Raw genomic sequence first — 24,691 nt, forward strand, 5'->3', positions numbered from 1 at the left:
AACTGGTTTGATTAAAATATACTTTTTCTAGAAATACAATCTGGTATTGATGAAAACGTATACAATATGCAGGAAATCTAAAATAAACAAAGAAAAAAAAATGAAACTCATTACATGTAAGTAGTCTAATCAAAATGGTATTTCCTTTACATGAAAGGAGTTGAGTGTTACAGATATTGTTACAGTATAGAAGACACTTTCATTATTAAAAAAAGAGGTAAAAAATAGTGTTATTACATGACATATTGACAAAATGTTTGAAATATTTTTTATGTATATTTTCAAAACTGAATTTTTCAGTCCCTTAAATAAATGATTGCCATTACTCTAAAATACTTCTAAAACTTCATATACGTTAGAAGATGTTCAAATCAATACAATGTCTAATCTGATTGGGTAGTGGTAAGCGTGCACAATAGGATAAAATGGCAATATTAGCACCATTATGAGTTCCTAACCTGAGAAGCATTAACATCAGTAAAATAAGGCTGACATAAATTTCAATATCCTGTCATTGGTTTACATATTTCCCTTTCAAAAAGCTTGTGTTGTGTTTATTGTGAAACTCTGATAAAAATAAAAGGTAATTTTACAACACTACAGTCTTGTCTGGTTTTGAATAACTGAGTAGGGTTGAGAAGTCTTGATACCATCCTCAAACGTATCTGCGATGAAAGCATCTGCAAAATCCATTAGAAGTTTATTTTGGTGCATTATGTGTTCTGCACCTCATTTGTGCACTTTGGACAGCAAACACCTTCCTTTTTCACCGGGGCTGAGCATGAGACTGGTGGGCACGTGTCTACAAAGCATGTAATATGACCATTCTAGAAAGGAAAACAGGGTTGATTATTAAAAATGCATATACTTGCAAATTTATAGGTCATGAGTTAATATTTCATGGCATTCGTAATTTACAGTAAAAAAAGAGAACATTTTAAAATTCTGGGATATGACATCAATGGTAGAGATTGTGTATACACAGTTTCGATGTATATTTATCTCAATTAGAGAAAGATTTTCTATCACATATTTCAAACAATTTAGACAAAATGCTTTGTCTGTGTCTCGCATTAGCTGCCCCTCCTTGCAAATGGTCAAAAGATCTGGAAAAAGCATTTAATTATGTAATATTTACATCTGTATGGTGAAGGAGCGACATTGGTCCGCTTAAAAACACAAAACATAGTCACATGTTACTTACATTGCATTCACACTTTGTACAGGCATCTTTCTTCCACTTTGCATTGGTGGAGTATAATTTTCCAGTTTCATCAGTGCAATCTGTGTTACTCAAGCGCGATTCAAGCTTTTTTATCTGAAAAAGACCAAAAAGTAAAAGGTGCCAAAAATTAACACTCCAAAACAAAGAGAGAGCGAAGACAACATCTCCACAAACCAGGGCATGGGTTTTTAGTAATTTGGTCAGACTACTACTTCAGAGAAAAAAATCAGAACTACCATAACTATCTTAGTATGTGCACTGAAGGGTAGTTTCAGTTTCCTACCACTCCCCTTTGCAGCTACAACAGCTGCCACTCTCCTGGGAAGGCTTTCCACAAGATTTTGGAGTTCCTGAGGGATTTTTGCCCATTAAACCAGTAGAACATTTGTGAGGTCAGGCACTGATGTTGGATGAGAAGGCCTGGCTCGCAATCCAAACGTGTTTGATGGGGTTGAGGTCAGGTTTCTGCATGCTGGAGAAGTTCTTCAGCATCAAACTCATCCAACCATGTCTTTATGGGCCTTGCTTTGTGCACTGAGGCACATTCATGCTGGAATAGAAAAGGGGCTTCTCCAAACTGTTCCCAAAGTTGGAAGCATAGCATTTTCCAAAATGTCTTGGTATGCTAAATGGGACTCATGTGGACTTTGCTATACCTGCAAGTTTACCAATTCATATTTTGTATTATGTATGTTTTTCCTGTATATGTACCACATTTTGGGGGCATTGTTTCTTTTTGACCGCTTCCCCTCTGTCCTCCTACAGCCATAACCACGCACCTTTATCTAACCTAAAAACAATGTTTGCTTATTCATCTCGCTTTCCCCTCTTGCAGCTTTCCTTAAACATCCCAAAACCTCTGTAAACCACCATCTGAAGACAAGCACTAACCCACCCTTCTTATGTTTGCATAAATCAACTTCAAATATTTACATTATATAGTCAGTCATTTTTATGAAATAAGTGATATGTAACTTCATAATTTTTGCACCTGAAAATCAAATAAAGATTATAGATATACAAGAACTTGATCTTCTACAAAATTGTGCAGACAGTCCTTGTTTGCTTCAAAGTTCCCAACGTAATGTATGCCTAATATAATATTTACTTAATTTACAGAAATATGTTCATTTACATTTTTAATGGGTTATAAACAATACAGGACCCTAATTGAAAGAGGGGGGGGGGTCGTATCCGAATATGATTTCATGGGTTTAATTAGCATAAGATCATGTTTTAGTAGTACCCACACATTTTTTTTATAAGAGAATACAGGGCGGATGTTACAATATATAAGTTGGCTATTGTTACCTTGCCGGCGGTTCCAGCGTTGCCACGAGCAGGGGAGCCGAGACGCAGCCCGCGCGTTCAGCCCCCTGCTCGTTCTGTTCGCGGGAAGACGCGTTCTGGTCCGTCCGGCCGTTAGACGCGCGCCCCCGTGTGGTGATCTAAGGTTAGACGGGACGCGCGTCTCAGCAGCATGAGAGCCGTTCACGCATGCGCGAACGGCTATCTCATGAATATTTATGCCGCGTCTTAAAGGGGTACTTATCTCTTTTCCTCCTCCTCCCCCTAATTTAGGGGGTAGGAGGATCCTGAGCTAGAGGACTATTTAAACCTTCAGTCTGCATGTACCCCTTGCCTGTGATAGTGCCTTTATTGCCTTCACTAGCGTTCCAGAATCTTATTTGCCTTTTCTTTGCCTGAACTTTGCTTGAACCTGACCATCCGTTGTTTGCTGCCTGCCCTGACCTCTGCTCGTGACCCCGTCTATCCGTTGTCTGCTGCCTGCCCCGACCTCTGCTCGTGACCCCGGCTATCCTTTGTTTGCTGCCTGTCCTGACCTCTGCTTGTGACCCCGACTACCCGATTGCCAGCTCCTAGTACCAGCTGGTTATTCCTGTACTGCTCGTCATCACCGCTTGGGGGCGCCTTTCCTTGTACTGCAGCGTGGATCCACAGCCTGAACCACCGTTAGTGACAGCTATTCAGTTTTTCAGTCTATTGAAACATCTGGTTCTGCTTGAAGGCACTTCTCCCAGAGTTAAGCATAGCCATGCCATATGTATGCTTCCAATGTATTTTGGCTCTTGGAGAGGTGGTGCTCAATATAACACTTTTTGGCCAAGGTAAGTTTTAGCAATCAGATTGTGGGAACAAACTGTCTGCTGTGTTCTGTCCTGTAACATAATTAGAAACAAAGCACAGGGAAAATTTGCCTAAATAAGTCAGATAGTGAGGGAAAGCATTCAAGAAAAGAAATGAAACTGAAGAGATAATTAAAACAGAAAAAGTGTGGGGAAAAAAAAAACAACCCACAGAACTAGAACTAATAGGTCTTTTCAGCAGACAAATACATCTAAAAATACTACCAGAGATGCACGATTGCGGGTTTTTTTTAATGCGACACACAATAAATCTCTATTTATATAAAAGGCTCGTCACCGAAGGGCACTGTGCATAACAATTGTAAAAATGGCATGTCCCCTCCTTTGAGACAGCGCTAATTGCACAAAAAATAGTGTGGCAGGGAAAGTTCTTACTTTTATATAGATCTGAAAAATAACTTATGGGAGGGAAGTTATAAACAATGGTTGCAATCCCACCTTCAGATGTTACTAAGGAGGGATATACAAATCACAACATCCAGTGAGGCATTTCGCTATGTTGTGTACGCCAAGCGGTGGTGGGTTTGGACGGGTTGGTGTACGGTGGTCATATTTGGATTTGCGCTGACTGAAAACAGTTGTGTTAGAAATTTGCAGTGCTGTACTGAGGGGTCCCTGGCCATTAGAGGTTATGTGCAAGACATCATGGCAGAATCTGACACGTACAAGAGGCATGTTTGGGGCTTGTAGATGTTGAGATGTTTATGTAGAGGCATGAGTAAGGAATGGGACAAAAATCATCATTTTAGATGCATTATTTTATCATATATGCTGATATCAGAATAAATCACATTACCTGTTTTCTGAGGCTTGTAATTGTTTTCTGCATATCTGTAACAAACTCTTTAAAATCATTCACCAGTGGAAGATTTTTAGGTTGCTCAGTGTTGAAAGAGGTATTCATAACAGGATTCAATGGGCTGAAATAATAAAAAAATCCTATGATATACGAAGCGGCTATGATTTAGAGCAATGACAATGCTTTGCCATCTGTTTCAGTACCTCACATCCAGTCATCTATATATTTCAACATATCACTGATCTTTAAAACTGCTGTTCCTCCCGTAAATATATTAATTTGTTTCAATTTCCTACCATACTTTCTGCCTTTTTCTTTAGGATGTTATGTTCTTCAAGTACCCTCATTTGCTGTTCTCCTCATCTCTAGTGCAGACTGATAAGAGCCTCTATAAGTCCCAAACCTACACTAATTATGCAAATGTTGATAATTTATACAGATATTTCTAGTTACTTACCTAGATACTTCTTCTGCTTCTTGGCTGTCCACGGGCTTTTCCCCTTTGTAGCTGTGTTCTAGAGAGCGCTTCCCTCTGAAATGACTAGAGAAAGCACTAAACTGCCCTCTTGTTCTGCAATCTGAAAAACAAACATCAAGCACTACATTCAGAATCAGGAAAAAAAAATCATAATCAGTATGAATGCATGTGCTGGCACTTACCTTCATTCACGTTCAGGTTTAGAAACCTTTCGCATTCTAAAAGATCTCAAATTCCTTTCGACCACAAGGGGAACCTTGTCTAGTTTTAATACTCAAACATCGATTTGGTTTCTTAAGTATTATAGCAATTACGTTCCATTGTTACAATCAATTGCTATACTACTGTTTGAATATTTAAATATTGTATTCCTTAACCTCGTAAACAGGTGCACATTATGTAGAATCTATGGGCCGGAGAAATGGTTAGATAATTAAGAAAATAAACAGGCCTTAGTAAACAGGCACCAGTAGATGCTTAAGTATTTTATTGTTTTCTGCTTCGTATCAAATCCCGTTCTTTTTTCCTGGTCCAAAGCCAAGAAACATAATGTGGTTCATGTAGAAGTTTGTTATCTTTAATCATGACTGGTTTCCTTTGACCTCCTATTTCAATTACTTTATTATGTGTATATTCCAGAATGACGCCTGGAAAGAGCCAACCAACATCTGTGAATCATTGTTGGCAAAATATAGAAGTACTTTTAAACTAAAGGAAATATGTGAAAAACTAAGGAAAAAAAATGAAAATGTACATATACACTACCAATGTTTGGGGTCACTTAGAACCGTCCTTGTTTTTGAAAGAAAAGCAAAACTAGTCCATTAAAATAACACCAAATGGATCAAAGACACAATGTAGACTTTGTCAATGTTGTACATGACTATTGTAGTTAAAAATGGATGACTTTTAATAGAATATCTTCATAGGCGTACAGAGGCCATTTTTCACTTCTGTGTTCCAATGGCACTTGTGTCGTGTTCGCTAATCCAAGTTTAAGGTTCAAAGGCTACTTGAGCATTAGAAAACCCAGTTACAATTATATTACAGCTAGAAATGTCCTTGTTTTCCATGAAAACAGCCAAGTAATCTTTTGAACAGTAGTAGAGCTATATATATGTTCAAATTAACAATTGGGAAATTTACCAAAAAAAATCAAATTGATGGTCATACTGTATGTAAAATTTATACGTAACAAGCTAAACTTGTGACTATAATAAATTATAATTTAAAGACTCATGGATGAACAAAGACGGTGCTGCGGAATATGATGGTGCGATATAAATCAATAAACAACAATAGCATAAATATCACTGACTCTTGGTTCATCTATGCACATTTTCTGGTCTGTAAGAGGTTGACTGATACCTTCACAGCAATCCTGCCACAACCGGAGGTCCAGTTTGGGTATCTGTTTACAGCTGACAAACCCATGGGGGTATTCTGCCACTTTGAATACGTCTGGTTGTACCTCCGTTATATTGTCTCCATTGTCACAGAGTACTCTTGCCAGAGACATCTGCTTGATTTGTGTCACTTGAGCAGGAGTGAACACGCCAGGATTCTCAAACCATAACCTGTGGTACCAAAGTAAAAGAAACAGAACCCTTAAAGAGCATTACTGTAAAATCTAATTTATAATAACAATATAAGTTATATAATTACCCTATGACTACAAAGTTGTATATAAAGTTTGCCCTGTTCTAAATTAAAGTTTTCCCCCATAGCCTTATAGGGCAGTGATATTGTCAACATTCACAATCTTAATTGTGTGCTTGTGGGCAGGTAGATGTTTGCCCATGGAGCAAGTCCAACCAAGTGATGCAACAATACAGTGCTGTCTAAAATACAGTTAGAAATAAAATTAAACCAGCAAAACAAGCCTAAGTATGACCAGAAGGGAGTCACTCAGGCCCTTTCTGGTTTCTGGTTTCAGAAAGCTCTTAATACATGCACCTTAATGCATATGAAAGCTGTGTGCTGCATTTGACTTTTTGTGGTGCCCCCCTTGTAAATGTATGAGGGGATTTTGCAGAATCCCCCCCAGCTATTTCTGTGCACGATATGTATCCAGCTGAACATATCTACTTGCACATAACATATCTATCTCCAGTTATCTCCAGCACTAGCTTGGTGAAGGCTGTGGGTGAGGGTCTGCTCAGACCCCTGTACATAAGCAGTGAAAGCATTCCTATTGATTTCAATGGCAGCACTTTCCTGCCACTGACGAAAACTCTTATTTATCAACTTTTCTTGATGAAAACGCTACTGGGCTAATGAGCTGAGGTTTGATTTCACATTTCATATGTAAAAGCTTTACTTCTCAAAACATGCTCTGTAGTCTGAACTCTTTGCCGTGTATAAAAATATACCTGAATGCAATATTAATATTTAAGTACTTTACAATGATAATTAACAATAAACACAAATTAAAGATATTACTACATATCTTAAAAAGATAATTCAGTGAACATATAATCCTATCAGTGCGTTATTGTATGATGTTGAAGAAAAAGCTAACATAAAAGTATGGGTATCTCTTACTAAAACGTCAACTTGCACTTTCTACACAATAATGTTTTCCAAATGGGGAAAAAAAGAAATGAGTGCTACGCTGTATACGGTACATGGGAAATACAGATGGATCCTTAAATATCAAATATTTCAGACATTCATACCTGTCTCCATTTCTTATATTTTTAAATTGCGTAGACAGAAGGCACATGAGTGTTGGCCCCAACCTACTTCCTGGAATGACGTCTTCTGCCATGAGCGCAGGGAATAAATCTATATTTAGGGGTGATCCATACAACCTGTAGTAAATGAATATTGTTACAAAACAAAGTATTGGTAGACACTGCAGGCTATTCCAAATCAACGTAAACATCCGCAAGTGTTGTTGAAGGCTTGAAGCGCTCGGTTAAAATAGTCAGTACTAAGCTGTCTAGAACGTCCAGGATGACATGGCTTAAAGGCTTGTATAATAAGTTTGCATTAAATGGACAACTGCACTGATTACTGATGAGTTTAAGGTCACTGAACTTAAAACAATAATATGGAAATATAATACAATAGTATATGAATACATAAAATATATAACATAATCCCGATTTCTTATTTTTCTCTAATATGTTTTAAATTAAAAACATTCTATCCTCAACTTTCCAATTATGCCTCCTTAATATATGGATAATCACTTATGTATATATATGAAAATAAACCTTTTTAATTTATCCCGGACGTCGGGATTCTTGATTTCATTTCTCAGGTCTTCAAACACGTTTGCAGATGAAAGGTTGCAGAAGACTCTAAAATCATGGTAAGGTGGTATTCCATGGTCACGACCTCTTTGGATATTAATTGCTGCAAGATCCAAAGCTACAGTATGAGCCATTGAAAAAAGCTTTTCCGTTAGTTCTGTATTTAATAACTGGGATGGCACTCGCATTTTTCCTGCAACTCCAATAAGTCCTCTGAGGATAGGATCAATGCCACCTTCATTTACAATTCTGTACGGAGAAAAGAAGGCCCTGTGAAGAGGTAAGTGACCTTGTGGAATAGGTTCAAAGTTCTCGTTCAGGCGATAAAGAATAGGATTGATAAGTGTGTGGCCAAACCTAAAGGCAGCTGTTGCAAACTCATTAAGTATGCCAGCATTAACATTGGGATCATAACCTTGGTATTCTCCAAGCATTTTCATTCCAACATCTCCCAAGATTTTAGGCAACCAATGACTGTAAGTTAGGTGTTGCATTTCTGCTCCAACTATTTTGCGTGTTTCATGATAAATTGTATCTCCATCCCAATGCGGGTTGAGCTTCAGCAGTTCTGTAGCAATTCGATTATGCTCTCTGAACCACAAAGTGTGCATACTGGTCAGCCCTAGCTGCTCGTTAGCACGATGGTCACCTGCCAAAAAGCAAGGTATAGGACTTTCATTTTCATCTCTCATACATTCTGTGGGGGGTCCTGTTGCAAAAGGTAGAAGGGGTTTTCCAGATCTTTGAACAATGCCTTGTTTTAAGAGACCTCTGTGGCTTGCAGAGTCTCTGATTTCTTCAGATTCATGATCTGAACTTCCATACACGTTAGAAGCATCAATGTAAGAAGTCAATTGGTTCATCTGCTCTCGTGGGTACACAGAGTTCATCAGAAGAGAGGTCATGCCGCTGCCACAAACAGGGCTCGAACGCACAAAAAACATACACCGGGCATTGCTTCTCACCCGATGATCATTTGGTGGAACCATAACAGGAAAGCAGGGAGCATCGTTTGTACAGACAGAACTACAATCCTGACCATCAGAAAACCTTGCTTGACTAAGGGCAACTACAGTAGAGTCAAGGTCGTGGTCAAGAAACTGTCCCCACTGCATTAACATGTGAGTGTACTGTTCATCTGGGGTTATTGTTTGAGTTCCTATCATAGTTGTCGACACTGAACGAGGTAAAGGAAGTGGAAACCCATTATAAAACCTATCAAATCGAATGCCTCTTGGCAAATTAAATCCATTATCATATACAGACTTCAACAATCGTTCAAAAGCTGTCAAGGATGCTCCCCACATTGGGTGCTGCAAGTTGTTGCAGGTACCATCGTGGGTTCTATACTTCTGGTGGAAACACATGTTGGAGCAGTTATTGATTCTTCTGTGGGCTCGACATCCTGAAAGGTTTGCAATCAGATCCAGGTATGGTGGAGACACCAAATCATTGTAATGATAACCTAAAAAAAAAATGTAAAAAGACAATAAAGTATATCTAAGTAACTGATGTAGATAAATAAATCTTACAGCAACACTGTTAATTTACAGAGTTTATGGGATACATGCCTTCCCTCCAAAAGCAAATGCAGCTGAAAAAAATAAGATCTTGCAGAGGATGAATCATACAAACAGGTATTATATTGACCAGGGAAACTAATGCTACCGAAACCCGATTCATGGATCTAGCACTATTGTCCTTATTTATGTTTCTTACAAAGCTCATTATTGTCCACATAAACTCACCCAAATCCATTCCGTAACACTGATCATTGTTAAGGAATAAATACTTCATTCAAAATTATATAAACATATATAGTATATTAAACACCAACCTGTTCCATTTAAGTCGAACATCAAGCCACTCTGCACATGATCCTGAATAATTTGCAGTGTCCTCTCAAATATCTCTCCAGCTCTAGCTTGTTCCACGGTATACGGATCTCTCGGATATCTGAACAGGGCCAACAAGTCATTTGGAGACCTTGGGCGACTAAAGTAAAACATAAAATGATTTCATTATTATAAAGCATAACTGTAGTACACATATTAAAGAAATGGAATATTATATGGCAATGATGTGCCCTGTGTGTTTGCTCAAACAGGTAATTAGCTTACAACTTATATCCGAAAATGTCAATGTAACATTCCAGCCTCTGGGCGCCAGCGCGTTTTACCGCATGCAAATCAGTGCATATAGATTATATCGCTTTATTTTTACTGAAAGAAATGAGCAAATCCAAAAGATCCAAAATCTGAATAGTAGGATATACTTTCTGGATGCCTGACAAGAAAACAAGCCTAAAACAATCCACCCAGGCTAGATTTTAATTCGGTATTCATGGAGTGAAGCAAATAATTTGTTTTTGTGGATTTATTTACAAGTTGCTGGGATCACCTGGTAAGGTTTGTTTTATATAAAAAAAAATCTCCCTATTAAAAGATGTAAGACACAATACGTCAAATAGTTGCAGGGCCGGCCCTACAATGGAGCCGAGTGGGGCAATTGCCCCAGGCGGCACTTTTGAAGGGGCGGCACTTTGCCGCCCCAAGCGCTTTTTTTTTTTTTTTTAAGCGGAGGAGCAGTGGCGTCACTACAGGGGGGCAATGGGGGGGCAATTGCCCCCCTTAGGTTAATCCTTGCCCCCCCTGTTGCCCCCCTGTCGAATTTGGAATAAAGTTGCAATGCGACATTAAATCCCGTCTTTTTTTTATTATTATTATTTTTTTTTTAATGCGGAGGAGAGAGAGGGTGCGGCCCGCGTAAGATCGGCAGCCAGGGCAACCCTGTGGGAGGGTCTTCTGTACTGCATAGAGGAAGCTACTGAACCTAGAAGAGTTCACGTGACATCACATGACTCTGCTCCACTCCTACTTCCTCTGTGCAGTACCAGAGAACACAGAGGGAGGCCACGCCCTCTGCTGAAGTCCGTGAGCGGCATCGAGGAGCTGCAGTGCAGGTAAGGGGGTGGGGGGAGGGTGTTTGAATGAGTATGCGTGATTGATGGAATTAATCTGTGAATGAATGAGTATATGAATGAGTGTGTGTGTGATAGCATGGATGTGTAAGTGCTGGAACCTAGGCATGATGGGACTGTGATTGCTGTTAGCAATCACACTCCTATCATGCCAAGTCAGCCAGTACATGCTGAAACCTAGCTAGCTGCCCCCCTTGTGTATTGATGCTGCCAGCAGTATGGGGTCTACACATCACTTACAGCTACCCTGCACCAGCATGTACTGGCTGACTTGGCATGATAGGAGTGTGATTGCCAACAGCAATCACAGTCCCATCATGCCTAGGTTCCAGCATTTACTGGTTGGATGTGTAAGCACTCCTATCATGCCAAGTCAGTCAGTACATGCTGAAACCTAGTTAGCTGCCCCCCTTGTGTATTGATGCTGCCAGCAGTATGGGGTCTACACATCACTTACAGCATGTACTGGCTGACCTGGCATGATAGGAGTGTGATTGCTAACAGCAATCACAGCAAGCACAGTCCCATCATGCCTAGGTACCAGCATTTACTGGTTACCTGGGTATGATAGGAGTGTGATTGCTGCGTGGGCAGTGTGGACGCCAGGGCTGGCTTTGGGGTGTGCAACCTGTGATTTATGCCTGTAATTTAGGGGGTTTTAAATATACCTTTTAATGACGTGTTTTTATGTGAATTCCAATTGATCTATACCTGCAAAGCTGGGTTTTTGTGTTATTCTGTAGATCCATATCTATATATTTCCATACATTATTTATGTATACCTGCAAATACAGTGTTTGTATGTCTTATTCAGTTGATTAATACCTGCAATGCTGTTTCCGTGTATTTATTTGATCTATACCTGCAATGCTACGTTTCATATACTATTGTATACCTGCAAATACAGGATTTGTATGTCTGATTCTGTTTATTTGATATATACCTTCAGTGCTGAGATCACAAGTGAATTTCAGTTGATCTATACATGCAAAGCTTGGTTTGTGTGTTAATGTGTTGATCTATACCTGCTATCGGCAACTGGGGCTAATATTAATATATATGGGCAGCAGGGGCATCAATACACAAGGGGCAAAAACGCTAAGGGGGGTATAAACGACAATGCAGTGTGAAAAATCCATCCTGATGTAGATGTCTGTGACGTAGATTGTGTCCTGCTGTTTGTGTGTTTTTGGTTATCAGTGTAGCAGAGCCTGTCCTTGGGTGTGTGTGTATAGGTGTTGGTGTGGCAGAGCCTGTCCTGGTGTGTGTTTGGGTGTTGGTGTGGCAGAGCCTGTCCTGGTGTGTGTGTTCGGTTGTCAGTGTGGCAGACCCTGTCCTAGGGTGTGTGTTTGGGTGTCAGTGTGTCAGAGCCTGTCCTGGTGTGTGTGTCTGGGTGTCGGTGTGACAGAGCCTGTGTTGGTGTGTGTGTTTGGTCATCTGTTTCCTGGCACTTAACTTACAGTAGGAATTATTTAATTTATATTTATCCAGAGATAAAATGCCCTCCTGAAGTTGTAGTGACTTCAGGGGACAAAACGTTCAAGGCCCTGAAATCATTTAGTGGAAAAGTTATTTATTGTGTTATAATATTTATTTCAAGGATTAGTCGCACTCAATTGTGGCTTCAGGCTTCCCATGTTGAATGATCAAGTATTATTTTAGCCCAATAACAAAAGTATAATTCCACAGCACATTACTTTTGGAAATTATGAATGCCCCCCCAGTTTGACTGTGGTATCTTGTGTACCCCCCTATATATTGTTTCTAGAGTCGCCACTGCGGAGGAGAGAGAGGGGCGCCGAGTGACGTCGATTTCCGGCGCTCAGCATTACAAGCCGGCACCGTGGCAGAGCAGGGAGACTCGCTGCAGGACTGTCTAAAGGTAAGTACAAAGGGGGAGGGGGGGTAGATAATAGGGAGGGAGGGTAGATAATGGCGTCAGTGAAGTTTAAAATGTCATCCCCCCCGGCGTCGGCAGGGGGGGGCGTCATTTTAAACTTCGCCCCAGGCGGCATTAAGTCTTGGGCCGGCCCTGAATAGTTGCATATATTGATGTTAATAAATCTATTTTTGTAAGTCTGGTATATTCTAGAGACAAAAGTCAAAGCTTTTCTGTAATGCACATTTTGCCGTCTACCAAAGTATTCAATTATCTTCCATTTACAAACTAAAAGGGATTAGTATCAATTTCTAAACCTTTCCTAAAAAGTAATATGTTTTAATAGAGTTTATACAAGGACATGGCGTATAGCGTGACACTCCGGTAGTACTTCAGCTTGTTTAATGGACTTTGCTCTGAATGTGACCTACGACTGGAAGGAACGCAAGTACAAACAGGCATATTTCTTATCACAAAACTGCACCTAGAACTGAAAAAGAATTATCTAAGGATTACCGGACTAATCTCTTTGGACATATTCCTATAAAAAGTTAAGTAATATGCTAGACATACCTGAAAACCCATTACTGCTCTGGGTCAACTAATCATTTTCCTGCCTGGTCTTTTTACAATTACATAGTTGTACTTTAAAAAACATTTTGTTCCCCAATTAAGTGTTCATATACTGTATATACACATTTATATATCCTCAGGGGACATCCATTTAGCACTAGGAGTTAGATTTGAATTGACAATCCAGAGTGACATTCCATTACTTTAGATGTACGTAAATTAAAAGACCAAAAATGGGGGGAAAAAAAAAATTCCATATAATATTTTTTCCCCATGTATACCTACAGAAAAAGTAATTTGTCCAAGAAGTATAAGTGGGTCACGTAGCAAGACAAAGATCCAAAAATTACAAGCATATTCATCCTTGAAAATTAACAAATGTCACTGATAAAGCAGTTCTGCATGGAGGGGTTGGTCAACTTTCCCACCCCGTGCTAAAAGAGTACGATCAATAGAGTTGTTGCTGCTAAAGTTGTTGATTCCAAAAATATGTAACAATGCAAGAAAAATTAGACGGAGGGAAAATACTTATTTTTACAATACAGTTAATTACACTATGAAAATTAATTTATTGTACAGTTGGACCCACACAGTCCTTAGAGCAATTCTATGGGTACATTATTCCACCAGTGGGGATTGTGTGATGCGTGTGCCTTACTAATGGCCATTTTCACAAGTTAGCAGAAGGAAGTGCATGGCAGCACCGGCTATCCACGTGAGTAATCTCTACTGCAAACCAAATCTGTACACAGTATGTGGTGGTAGAGAGGATATAAAACCAAAAAAACATATCATATGATATAAATAGGGCCAAAAACTTTGCTATGTAGATCATTCTGTAAATGCCTGCGTGTATCTTGAGCCACCTCGGTTTCTCAAATGCTCTCAGCATTCACTGTAATTAAATCATGGGACACCAAGTAAAAGTTGCAAAGGAGAGACAATCTCAAAGAAACCTTTTAAGGAAAATGGCGCAGGTCTATTCAGAAACTACCTTATTAACTAAAAAGGAACAAACCTCATTGAAACGAGAACACAGCCAAAGATTTTATGGAAAACACATCACAGTTTATTTGTATGGCAAGATTAAAATAACTATACTAAATATACAAGAGTTGGGAACACAATACCTGTCAAATAAGTGTGACCGGGTTGAGTTTATGGCTCGATCAATAGTTTCAATAGCTTCAATAATTGAGGTGGCAACAAAAGGATCTCCAGTGCGACTGACTTCGGGGACTGCAAGAAAAATAATAATGGATTCATAAATATGGCCAAAATCTATTTAGAATATTAGAATAAAAATGGCAAGGCAAAGATACAATTTGTATGCTTGAAACCTGTTTTAATCTTATTGGAATAGCAGGTAGCCCTGATTATAGAAAATGACTAAACCAAACAAACAAGACCAGAGCAACATGGGTACCTAGGGGTGCGTTTAGAATTCATAGCTATTATAGTTCAGTAATGATGATGTGGGGATTAGAATAGGGATGATTTCTAGCTAGAATTTTACCTAGGGCAATGTTGAGGAAATCAGAGATTTGAGCCGGACTTCTCTAGTACGCATAGGCAAGAGTTTTAACCCCGTGTGAGCCAGCCTGTAGGGAAGTGCGTGTAGACAACGGATTAAACATTGTGCAAGATAGCCTGCAGGAAGATCTTTTATATATATATATATATATATATATATATATATATATATATATATATATATATCTCCATATATCCAACAATATACTTTACCCTAGGATTTAAGGTTAACAACTCTACTCACGACTGGTATTTTTTTTAAAAAGAAATTATAATAAAGGTTACATTTTAAGAGTCCCATTTTAGGTTACAGGGGTGATGGTAACAGTGTGTTTCTTATGTCCTCTTCCATACCCCGATTTGTCAGCTAGCCATGATCCCTTCTATTCCACACTCACAATAAAATGAAAAGAGCAATTGTATTTTCTTCACCTTACCAATTGTCTGTAGAACACTGGGGGGCATGGAAGGTAGGGGAGTTTAATAATAAGGTATAGGAACACCCTACCTTCCACGGCTTAACAAAAATGTTTTCATAGGGCAATTATAAAACAAGCCCTGTGACATTTGTTCAGTTCAATCAAACAAGAACTGACAGGTTTAAAAATGTTAAGTGAAATATCAATAAAATGTCAATTCATATAGACAATTTCCTTACCCAACACTGTCAGCACCATGCTGGCCGAAGAGTAGCCAATGTTATTCCGAGCAATACATTCATAGCGTCCTTGATCTGCCCTGCCAACATCACGGATAGCTAAATATCCATCGTGGCTAATGTGAAACTTCCCACTTTCCGTTACTTGTATTCCATCCTGTGCAAAGAAGTTTGTATGTAATGTAATTCAGCAGGCTCACACGTACTGTAGGTTTATATCTATAGTCAGTTCCTTGAGGTGCCAGTAACTATTTAAACTATGCTTTCTTCAAAAGAACCCAATGTAATTTTTTCAATGCCCCCAAAATCTTAAAAAGTAGGCATGTACTTTGCTAGCCGTTTTTCCCTCGCACTGCCTTCTTGCAGACAGCCATGTGGACCCTGACAAACTCACTGGCAAAACTTCTGTATTGTAACCTTGCGAGCCGCTCTCCACCTAATGTATCGGTTTGCCTTAGTCTGTTAATTCTTGTCTTGTCATACCCCTTGGATATATCTATTGTATGAAGCTCTGCGTAAATTGTTTGGCGCTAAATAAATAAAAGATAAAATATTTTTAGCATTGAAACTTCAGAGGGAAGTGTAAAATGACAAACCTGCTACGGTTTGTGTAAGTGGATCTGCATCTGCAAAGGCATGTAGGTGTAAATTAAAATCAGGTAGTAATGTGCTGTTCTATGATCTGATTGCCCAACTAGCCATCTTCCCTTCCATTGCCCACCTAGTGGACTAAATGAAAACACATGGGAAAGTGGCTACTTTGATTAGGAGCTTACAATAACCACATAGCTCTGAATTCCTAGACAGTATGGAGCCAATGAACAAGATGATAGCTTCTTTTTCAAAGACCATTTTAAGATAGCTTGCTCAGTTACTTTGGTTTTACATAAAAATATTAAAAAAAAAAAATTAAAATCCACCTCCTTACACATGCCAGTCACTCCTTTCTCAATTCCTATTTACATTCCAGGCCTGTGATCTGCTTTCTCAAGTAATCATTCTCACTACCTATTCACTATGTTAACCATTTCAGTCTCCAAAAGAGCAATCTCTCTGCAACGCAATAATCAATATACATCTTAGTTTACTGACAAAAGGATATGTAATGTAAAGTAAATGTCATTTTTGGCTACTCATATTTAAGGGTAAGCAGGTTAGATCTTGGCAGGCTACATGCTTAAGATCTGCTTGAGCCCTTCTGTACATCACAAGAAAAACACAGTAAGAGGTTTTTGTGTGTGTACACACACTTGTTCCCACTGTGATCTGCGTTGCGCCATTAGTAAAAGAAAGACCAACTGTGCCACCCTTTTAAAACAGTTGTCAACTACAGATTAAGTGCCCCCCAGTTTGTCAAGGTGTACAGTATTGAAAGGGTTAAAGCACAATATAACCCTGGATGTGGAGCTCAGGATACTGTTTAATCTCCATAAGCTTGCGCAAAAGCATACAACATCTTAGTAGACCTGCTCTCACATTTGACCAGCTGGGAACGGACTTTAATCCTACTTAAGGAATGCGGAGGAGGGCATTGAAACAAAGTTAACGCTAAGCATTTGATAAATGTTGACATAACCGGTTACCTTGTTCCATGTTATCGCGGGCAGAGGGTCCCCCTGAGAGCTACAAGGAATCTGAACGTCGTTGCCAACTTCTACGGTCATGTCGTTCGGCACAGTAGCAAATACTGGGGTCACTTGAAAAGCAGTCAGAAAGCAATCAAACCAGGGATTATGGTCCAAAAAATATGTTTTATTAAATATGTAATCAAGCAGTGGTTCTCAGACCACAAGAACCAATAGAGGTTATAAATTACTTGGTTATGTTTCAATAGGAATGTGAAATTACACAATTAAATTTCCATAAAAATACGAATAAAGCCATAACTGTTGGTGGTCTTTAAGGACTGGCTTGAAAACCACAGCAATAAAGCATACAACATGAATGAAAAATCGGCTGTATTATAACACAAACTAACCCTGGAAAACATTCAGGTACGCTGAATAAACCAGACTAAACACAGGGATATCATTAGCGAAACCACCGCCACATTGAGCCTAGTCACTTCCAATATTTATAAATGGTAAGCTCATACACATTCATGGTAAGAAAATCCTGCACCTCATTTCTGGCTCTATGTCGAGAAATATTAACACATAAAAACACGCAAGCAACGTCTGCCGACAAACCTTCATATCGCCATGAAATCACTTCTGAGACCTAGGGTTTTTGCAGGAGAGCACTGGGCTCACCGCGTAAAAGTACAATGGACACCTTAGCATTATTTTTTGTAATTAGGCATTTTGAATTTGTCAATAGTTATTTTATCATATTTTGTCAGTGATTCACTCTGTTACCTACTAGTTAAACGTGACTCTTACCATTATCAATTTACTAAAGCTGTAGGTGTAGGTATAATAATAAAAAAATGGCTCCTACATTTTGTGGCTGGCACGTGGATCCAAACCCAATTTTTCGACCTCTGAATAAGCACAAACAATATTTTTCTTGACGAAAAAAAGTACTTGACGAACATGGTATAAGCTAAGTCTATCTAATGAATATCTTTGTCCTAAAGTTACCTCCCTTCTCCCTCCACTCTTTAAAACATTGCGCCCAAACCAAACTATAATCAGCAATGCAACAAAAGAGAAATGCTCCATTAACAAAACACGTTACTATACTACGCATTTATGTTGCATTTTTATCACTGCCATCTAAATGATTGGGTGAGTAAAACGTTTTACATGTTCTATTCATTTATGACACCTCCTTATGTTCCTTATAAATGGCAATAGTTCAGGCTGCATTCTTATAGCTTGTTAGGGTCAGTAGCTGGCAGGAGTCCAGAAGAACATTTTGTTCCAGTTTGGTTCTCCTCCATTAAGAAACTATGTTATTGCCTTCTAAACAGAAATAATAATAATAATAATAATAATAATGTTTAGCTTATCCACTTACCTCTAGCCTGAACAATAAGTTGTGCAGAAGTACTTTTGGACCCCACAATGTTTACAGCTTGGCATTCATATTGACCCTGGTCATGTAGAGCAACACGCAATATCCTCAGTGTCCCTGATGACAAAACTTGATGTCTTCTATCAACAGAGAGCGGGTTCCCTTGAGGACAGAACAACATAGGCTTAAAACAGTATGTGGTTGATATTATAAAACATACAAACAGTCTTCAGGCCTGCATGTTATCATAAACAGAGCTTGGATACAAAATGTTTCAGGTGCTCTCTGTAGCGATCATAGGTTGTATATTCAGAAATTCAGTAGGCAGTCTACGCCTTTTTTTTTTTTTTTTTTTTTTTAAATTGAGTATTGATGGGTCCTGGATCCAAACTAAAAATGACAATCATCTCTTCTTAAATTAGTAAAAACCGCCTAGGTGGCCAAAAGGTAGGGGATGGCTCGCAAAGGAAGATATGAGCATTTGGTCAACACTGATTAACTTGAGTGCATGTAATTGGTAATTAAAACAATTGTGTCTTCAAACTATTTTCATTTCCACAATAATGTAACACATAGAAATATGCTCCTAACAGTGGCGGATCTACCGGGGTCGCAGGGGTCGCGACTGCGACCGGGCCCCGGCGGCAGGGGGGCCCAAGCCAAGGGGCCGCCCGAAATCTTTTTTTTTTTTACGTTTTTTTTTTTTTTTTTAAATAAGGCAGGGGCATCCAACATGCGGTCCGCGGGCCAAATGCGGCCCGCGAGACCTCGAGGTGCGGCCCGCGTAAGATCGGCAGCCAGGGCAACCGATCTTACACGAGCCGCACCTCAAGCCCTGCTACTTACTTGTGGGAGGGTCTTCTGGACAGCACGGAGGAAGCGGAGTTCACGTGACTTCCTACTTCCTCTGTGCTTTAGCAGAGAAGGCAGAGGGAGGCCGCGCCCCCTGCTGAAGTCTGTGAGCGGCATCGAGGGAGCTGCAGTACAGGTAGGGGGGTGGGGAGGGTGTTTGAATGAGTGTGTGTGATTGAGGGAATGAATCTGTGAATTAATGATTATATGAATAAATGAGTGTGTGTGTGTGTGTGTGTGTGTGATAGCATGGATGTGTAAGTGCTGGAACCTAGGCATGATGGGACTGTGATTGCTGTTAGCAATCACACTCCTATCATGCCAAGTCAGCCAGTACATGCTGAAACCTGGCCAGCTGCCCCCCTTGTGTAGTGATAATGCCAGCAGTATGGGGTCTGCACTTACAGCCACCCTGTACCAGCATGTACTGGCTGACTTGGCATGATAGGAGTGTGATTGCTAACAGCAATCACAGTCCCATAATGCCTAGGTTCCAGCATTTACTGGATGGATGTGTAAGTGCTGGAACCTAGGCATGATGGGACTGTGATTGCTGTTAGCAATCACACTCCTATCATGCCAAGTCAGCCAGTACATGCTGAAACCTGGCTAGCTGCCCCCCTTGTGTATTGATGCTGCCAGCAGTATGGGGTCTGCACATCACTTACAGCCATCCTGTACCAGCGTGTATTGGCTGACTTGGCATGATAGGAGTGTGATTGCTAACAGCAATCAGAGTCCCATCATGCCTAGGTTCCAGCATTTACTGGATGGATGTGTAAGTGCTGGAACCTAGGCATGATGGGACTGTGACTACTGTTAGCAATCACACTCCTATCATGCCAAGTCAGCCAGTACATGCTGAAACCTAGCTAGCTGCCCCCCTTGTGTAGTGATGCTGCCAGCAGTATGGGGTCTGCACATCACTTACAGCCACCCTGTACCAGCATGTACTGGCTGACTTGGCATGATAGGAGTGTGATTGCTAACAGCAATCACAGCGAGCACAGTCCCATCATGCCTAGGTACCAGCATTTACTGGTTGCCTAGGCTAACAGCAATCACACTCCTATCATGCCAAGTCATATTGCTAATTTTGTCCAATTGTGTGTTACCTACTTTTATTAAACATGTGAGTTTTTATTAGTATTTTTAAAGGTGGGGGTCATTTTCGGTTTTAGCTAAGTGAACCCTGAATGTTTTGGTCCAGAATTTTCATTTTAGTTCATCCCTAGAATAAATCTAGGGAATCCTGAATTTGTAGTCGCAAAACTTTCAAGGCCCAGAAATCAGTGAGAGGAAGAGTAAAGGTTTTGTGTCATTTTACTTTATTTTAATCTGCATATTTTATTAAAGGCCATATTTTTTGTCACAGTGAAAAATGAGTGCGGCCCTCGCACGTATACAATTCTGATGAAGTGGCCCACTGCAGAAAAAACTTGGACACCCCTGGATTATGCCCTTTGTACATGCGCCCCTTTTTCTTTGATTATGATTCAATATGTAAATTGAATTTGTTGAATTAGTTGAAAAAAAATTGTTGGGTAAAAATCATGTTTTTTTGGGGGGGGTGAGGGGGTGGGGGGCCCTTAACAGATTCTCGCACCCGGGCCCTGAGGCGTCTAGTTACGCCCCTGGCTCCTAACATACACAGATACACAGAAAGAAGTAGAGGTGGAGGTATGGTGTTAGGAACTGTATGGAATCCTCAGTAGATATACAAATCCTTTGGCTCTTGCATCATTTCTTCGATGGCTTGCTTTTCTACGGGCTAAGCTGTGAAAATCTGTGATCAGTACAGCATTTTATACGGTGCCTTTTCTTACCGCCTTTAGTCCAGGCAATCACAGGTTGTGGGTTGCCTTGTGCTTCACAATGGAAATCAACTGTGTGCCCTTCAAACACATTACGGTCTTGAGGAACAACCGTAAACTGAGGGACAGCTGCCGGAAAAGATTTAGATAAATATTTGAAACATTTATTTTTACAGATTACTTTATACATTTCAATGCAGAAGAAATTGATTACTTTGCATTACTAAAATAAATAAAATTACTTAAATGTTGGTGACAAGGTGCATTGGGGTAAAAATATAAAATGTCACTATATAAAAAACACATTGTTTTCAAGGCATTATTTAGTTCTTCCCTTTCTTGCTCACAGAGCATGATCACATTCTATTACCTATCCTGGTCTTATCAAATCCTATTGTTTGGACACAAAACGTAACCTCTTTGCCAGCTTCCATGCATGAGTAGTTATTGCAACAAAGAATGTTTCAATGTATATTTTATTAGAGAGTCCAGAAGGAAGCCACATACCTGGACTTGTAAAAAGGCCATATTCAAAAAACAGTAAAATACATTTAACAATTGTGAAACCTTTAAATATGCAGACTTGCTATGAAATATATAAAACATGTAGAATCTTCCAAAATATGCTAGAGAGAGTATAATAATGTATTGTTATTATTCCTTTGGTAGATTAATTATTAACACCATGGTCGCAAAACAAAATCCAAACAACTAGCACGCATGTTTCATGGTCAAGGTTCTCTCTATGGTTGGGGCTTCCCAATATGTAAACTGAATAACATTGAAGAAATTATGTGAGCAAATCTTAATGGTTAGCTCACCTTGAACTATGATGTAAGCAGTTGAGTGAATGGTGTCCATGCTATTTGTTGCAAAACATGTGTACTCTCCACCATCGTCTTGGTTGACATTCTGCATATATAGGCCTCCTGATGGAGTAATACTGATACGTGGGTCACTTGGTAAAGGGGATCTGTCTCCTCTTGTCCACGTGATCCTTGGATGTGGTTGTCCTGAAGCACTGCATTCCAACGTGACACTTTCACCCACAAGCACCTCTGTGTTTTGGGGTTGAATTACAAAACTGGGCCTAGCTGTCATCAAAATCAAAAGACCAGCGCCATGAGGAAAAGAATAGTATGAAAATGCAATTAACAGCCACATGTTACATACTAGATGACAAAATCAAGTAACCCATGAGCACACATTTTGAAGTACACTAAACAATAGTACTAAAATTTTGTACATGTTATGGACGTAAATCAACTAAATTGCTTGCATAGCAATTAATAGGTGGTGAATTCCTAATGGCAACACTGCTGCCATTATACCTGGGAACTTCCCAGGTCAGGCTACTTCGAGTTCTCTCTCTTCTGATGAAGTAGCTTTGAGAGGTGGCAGGCCTAGCCACGCACAAGGGCCGAGCTAGCCCAGCTAAGGGGAATTTTAGCAATGCGGTGGGTGAGGCTAGCCACGGATAACGGAAGAGCTAACCTTAGATCACATTAAATAGGAGAGAGGAGGGATGCAAGTTTGTAACGGAGTAGTATATGCTAAAATATACAGTTGAGCTTATTTTCTAAATAAATCTATTTTGACCAGTTTCAGATATTTCTACTCACCTATAACAGTTTGAAGGAAAGCAGAAAGTTTTGTGTGAAACTATAAAATGTCGGTTAACAAATGTTTTAAATGCAAACGCCTGGCATAAGTTTAATGATGACCTCAGTGCTTTGTTTTCTGCACTTTTCATAATATTTACCATATTGTATGAAACAAAAACAAAAAATCTTACTTACCTGGCGTTCCATAATATCGGAGAGTTACTTCATGAGTTTTCACTTCTCCAGCAACATTTTTTGCCATACACTGGTATATTCCCTGGTCGGTCTCCTGTGTGTTCTGAATCATCAGTGTTCCATCCTCTAACAGATTTAATCGCGCATCATCTTTCATACTCAGCTCATTTCTGTGCAGGTAAAAAATAAAAAAAAACATACACTGTATGTCAAAAAATACCTTGTTTTAACATCCCAATTATTTTTTCAGAGGAATTAAGCAGTCACTCGGGACCATTTTACATTCCAGGCAGTTCAGGCAGATGCCTGGAGCACCTGGCCCAAGGGGTGCTGCCCGTCACCCTAGATAAGGTGTGGAAGGAATTCAGGGACCTGCCACGGTTCCAAAGAAAGCATCTGCAACTTGTAGGGGATGTTTACAAAAGGCTACTCGCCAGGGGTGCTGCAGTCTTCTGCTACGAACCACCTGTACAAGCCTTGAAGTGTCTTAGTACGCTTTTATGTGTTTAGAAGTCTTCCATCACATTCTATCTACCCACTTGGTGTATGTTTATTCTAGCAGGCAGGTACTGGAACGTTCCCTTTAACATCCCATTCACTTAAAACACACATGATGATCTGCATTGGATAATGATCGAAATGCAGACGAGAACCCAACCACTATGCTAATGCGTTACCCATCTGCTCCATCGGGCTGTAATAACAAGCTATAACTGTATATTTACATGTGCCAAAACCGCGGAATAGTTTTGTTCAATGCTTAGTGAATGCTAAAGAAAATACTTTTTAAAACACGCAATTCCACACGTTTTCTGAAATCTGTCTTGGCTCCTATTCCTCTGCATTGTCACAAGGGACTAGATTAGCTATCCATTAGTGCGTTAAAAACTAGCATATATAAACTTTTGCTATACATATAATGCACTCACAGCACGTTGTAATACATAAAACACACATTGCCAACTCGCCGTTATATACAATGGGAATACAGCGGGAATTGCTGTAACTGTAGTGAAAAAAAAAAACAGAATAGAAAGCAAAGGGAAAAAAAAAATTCCCTTGAATTCTACCTAATGTCAGAATAGTGGAAAAAAATCCCTTTAATCTCAACAGGAGAAGATGAAAGCTGTAAATTAGAAATTCTGAACTTGCATTCTCCGATCCCCAGATGGGGGTCTGCACCTGGAATATTTAACCCTTTCATTATCAGAGCTCAACAACAATACAGATCGAGACACTGAACTTTATACCTTGTATAAACACGCACGACACGCAAATCGGCCGAAACAGCTTGCCATTATTTAATTGCTAACATACTTGTTTCGAAGCCATATGATTTCTGGTTTGGGGTTGCCTTCAGCCCGGCATGTGAAGTACACAGTGTTCCCAAAAGTGACATCCACATCTTGTGGCTCTGATGTAATCCTGGGCCTCTCTGCATCAAAATGGAAATTATGTTAGACTGACTCAACATGCCACAAATTAAAAGTTCTTTTTAAATTATGTATTGGATCACAGAAAATTGTAATTACTTACAGAAACAAAACACTTTACCCCCCCCCTAATTCAGAACTAAAAGAAGCTAGAGGTAAAGAGTGAATGTAATGACGACTAGATACTGAGCCAGAGTGACAGAGGCAGAGACCCAGAATGGGATCTAAACCTGGGATTTTTTCGTTTGGTTGACATATAAACCAGAATTAGATGTGTTTTCT

General features: G+C 39.6%; 1 protein-coding gene across 1 annotated transcript in view; it reads right to left on the reverse strand.

Moving 5' to 3' along the window:
• Positions 1-713: 713 nt before the first annotated feature.
• The window catches only part of LOC149278236 (peroxidasin), a 68,734-nt gene continuing 44,756 nt past the window's right edge, over positions 714-24,691 (reverse strand). Inside the window, exons 8-23 of the mRNA XM_089502174.1 lie at positions 24,294-24,411; positions 22,977-23,146; positions 21,999-22,271; positions 21,190-21,306; positions 18,515-18,673; positions 17,137-17,249; positions 15,554-15,710; positions 14,493-14,601; positions 9,768-9,925; positions 7,892-9,395; positions 7,349-7,483; positions 6,039-6,247; positions 4,650-4,770; positions 4,190-4,313; positions 1,205-1,318; positions 714-827 (exon numbers count right to left, since the gene is read on the reverse strand). Of these exons, the coding sequence (XP_089358300.1) occupies positions 714-827; positions 1,205-1,318; positions 4,190-4,313; positions 4,650-4,770; positions 6,039-6,247; positions 7,349-7,483; positions 7,892-9,395; positions 9,768-9,925; positions 14,493-14,601; positions 15,554-15,710; positions 17,137-17,249; positions 18,515-18,673; positions 21,190-21,306; positions 21,999-22,271; positions 22,977-23,146; positions 24,294-24,411 (3,695 nt within the window). The remainder of the gene's footprint in view (positions 828-1,204; positions 1,319-4,189; positions 4,314-4,649; positions 4,771-6,038; positions 6,248-7,348; positions 7,484-7,891; positions 9,396-9,767; positions 9,926-14,492; positions 14,602-15,553; positions 15,711-17,136; positions 17,250-18,514; positions 18,674-21,189; positions 21,307-21,998; positions 22,272-22,976; positions 23,147-24,293; positions 24,412-24,691) is intronic.

The sequence above is a fragment of the Sceloporus occidentalis genome, unplaced genomic scaffold, assembly GCF_023333645.1.
Source record: "Sceloporus occidentalis isolate IW3139 unplaced genomic scaffold, rSceOcc1.0.p SCAF_197, whole genome shotgun sequence".
In the NCBI taxonomy this organism is placed as follows: domain Eukaryota; kingdom Metazoa; phylum Chordata; class Lepidosauria; order Squamata; family Phrynosomatidae; genus Sceloporus; species Sceloporus occidentalis.